Here is a 2,720-nt window from a genome sequence, read left to right on the forward strand (position 1 = left end):
GAGGCAAGCCAGTAAAGAACATCCCTCCATGGCCTCTGCATCAGCTCCTGCTTTCTGACCTGCTTGAGTTCCAGTCCTGCATCCTTTGGTGATTAACAGCAGTATGAAAATGTAAGCTGAATAAACCCTTTCCTCCCCAACTTGCTTCTTGGTCATGATGTTTGTGCAGGAATAGAAACCCTGACTAAGACACATAAGTAATCCCAAAATGTCTACAAGAGAACTTCTACAGGTGATGAACTTCAACAAAGTGGCTGGATATAAAATTAACTCAAGGATCTCTGCTCCTCCTTGTTCCAGAGACAACCACATCTTGTGCAATGCCAGCCTCGTCCCATAGAAAAGATGGCAAAGGTCAGTGTGAATAGATTTGGCCTCATTGGAAGCCTAGTTACCAGGGCTACCCTCTGCTCTGCACTTGGTAAAGTGGAGATTGTTGCCATCAACATCCCCTTCATTGACCTCAACTACATGTTCCAGTATGACTCCACCCATGGCAAGTTCAATGGCACAGTCAAGGCTGAAAAATGTGAAGCTTGTCATCAATGGGAAGCCCATCACCATCTTCCAGAAGTGAGATCCCACTAACATCAAATTGGGTGATGCTGATGATGAGTATGTTGTGGAGTCTACTGGCATCTTCACCACCATGGAGAAGGGTGGGGCCCATTTGAAGGATGGGGCCAAAAGGGTCTTTATCTCCGCTACCAGGATGCCCCATGTTTGTGATGGGTGTGAACAATGAGAAATATCACAACTCACACAAGACTGTCAGCAATGCATCTTGGACCACAAACTACTTAGCCCCCTTGGCCAACTTCATCCGTGACAACTTTCGTGTTATGGAAGGGCCCATGTCCATGGTTCATACCATCACTGCCACTCAGAAGACTGTGGATGGCCCCTCTGCAAAGCTGTGGCGTGATGGTGTGGAGCTGCCCAGAACATCATCCCTGCATCCACAGGTGCTGCTAAGGCTGTGGGCAAGGTAATGCCCGAGCTGAATGGGAAGCTCACTGGCATGGCATTCTGTGTTCCTACTCCCAATGTATCCATTGTGGATCTGATATGCCACCTGGAGAAACCTGCCAAGTATGATGACATCAAGGAGATGATGAAGCAGACATCCGAGGACCCAGTAAATGGCATCCTGCGCTATACTGAGGATCAGATTGTTTCCTGTGACTTCAACAGCAACTCTCATTCCTCTACCTTTGATACTAGAGCTGTCATGGCTCTCAATGACAACTTTGTAAACCTCATTTCCTGGTATGACAATGAATATGGCTACAGCAACAGGGTGGTGGACCTCATTGCCTACATAACCTCCAAGGAATAAGGAACCTTGGACCACCTACCCAAACAAGGACACCGAGAGCAAGAGAGAGGCCCTCAGCTGCTGAGGAGTCCCTGGCCCACCTGGGTCATCAACATTGAGCATCTCCCTCACAATTTGCATCCCAGACCTCCATAATAACAGAAGGGGCCTCGGGAGCAGAACCTATGCTCTTGAATACCATCAATAAAGTTTGATACTTCCCAAAAAATGAAAAAATTAAAATTAACTCAAATTAATTAGTAGCCTGCCTTTATGCAAATGATAAACAGGCTGAAAAAGACATTAGGGAAACTATACCCTTCACAAGAGTAACAAATAATGTAAAATATCTTGGGGTAACTAACCAACAAGTGAAAGATCTGTATGACAAGAACTTCAAATCTCCCAAGAAAGAAATAGACAAAGACCTCAGAAAATGGAGAAATCTATGATGCTTAAGGATTAGTAGAATCAACATGCTAAAAATTGACATCCTATCAAAAGCAATCTACAGATTCAATGCAATCCCTATCAAAATTCCAACATAATTCTTCAAAGACATGGAAAGATCAATTCTCAATTTCACATGGAAAAACAACAACAACAACAACAACAACAACAAAAAACAGAATAGTGAAAACAATTCTTAACAATAAAAGAACTTTAGGGGAAAATCACCATTCCTGACTTCAAGCTATACTAAAGATTCATAGTGATTAAAAAACTGCATGATATTGGTACAGAGACAGACAAATTGATCAATGAAATAGAACTGAAAACCCAGAAATAAAACCACACACATAGGACACTTGATCTTTGACAAAGAAGCCAAAAAATATACAATGGACAAAACAAAGCATCTTCAATAAATGCTGCTGGTCTAACTGGCAGTTGGTATGTAGGATGAAAACAGATCCATAGTTGTCACCTTGCACAAAGCTCAAGTTCAAGTGGATCAAAGACCTCCAGGCAAAACCAGCTACAGTGAGTCTAATAGAAGAGAAGTGGGGGAGAGCCTCAAACTCCTTGGTGTGGGGGCAGGGGTGGGTGGGAGAGTTTCCTAAACAGAACTCCAATAGTTGATTGTTTTTGATACATGATTGCTCTCTTTAGTTATGCTCAACTCAAATTCTGAAAACTCTTGCCTCATCATAGGATTATAGGTGAGACCTAATGAGCCTGGTGTTTTAATTTGTTTCCTTTACTCCTGTTTATTTTAATTTTTTATTTTTTAATTTTTTTATTTGTTTATTTATTTTCCATTTTAAAAATTTTAAACCTTTTTTTTTTTTTTTTAACTTGGGATCTCATTGTGTTGTGTAGGCTGATCAAGTTGCCTCCATGCTTTGTGGAGGAAAATTTGGAGTTCCTATTTTGACTCCATGTTTTGCCTCAAGTATTC

The 2,720-nt window shown here is 41.7% G+C and overlaps 1 protein-coding gene across 1 annotated transcript; it reads left to right on the forward strand.

The window, feature by feature from the left end:
* The first annotated feature begins 345 nt into the window (after window positions 1–345).
* On the forward strand, window positions 346–1,339 carry LOC110322762 (glyceraldehyde-3-phosphate dehydrogenase-like). Its single transcript, XM_021199499.1, has 2 exons — window positions 346–534; window positions 1,121–1,339. The coding sequence occupies exons 1-2, from the start codon at window positions 346–348 to the stop codon at window positions 1,337–1,339; spliced, it is 408 nt and encodes a 135-aa protein (XP_021055158.1).
* Window positions 1,340–2,720: the final 1,381 nt, after the last annotated feature.

Source organism: Mus pahari, chromosome 6 (genome assembly GCF_900095145.1).
Source record: "Mus pahari chromosome 6, PAHARI_EIJ_v1.1, whole genome shotgun sequence".
NCBI lineage: Eukaryota > Metazoa > Chordata > Mammalia > Rodentia > Muridae > Mus > Mus pahari.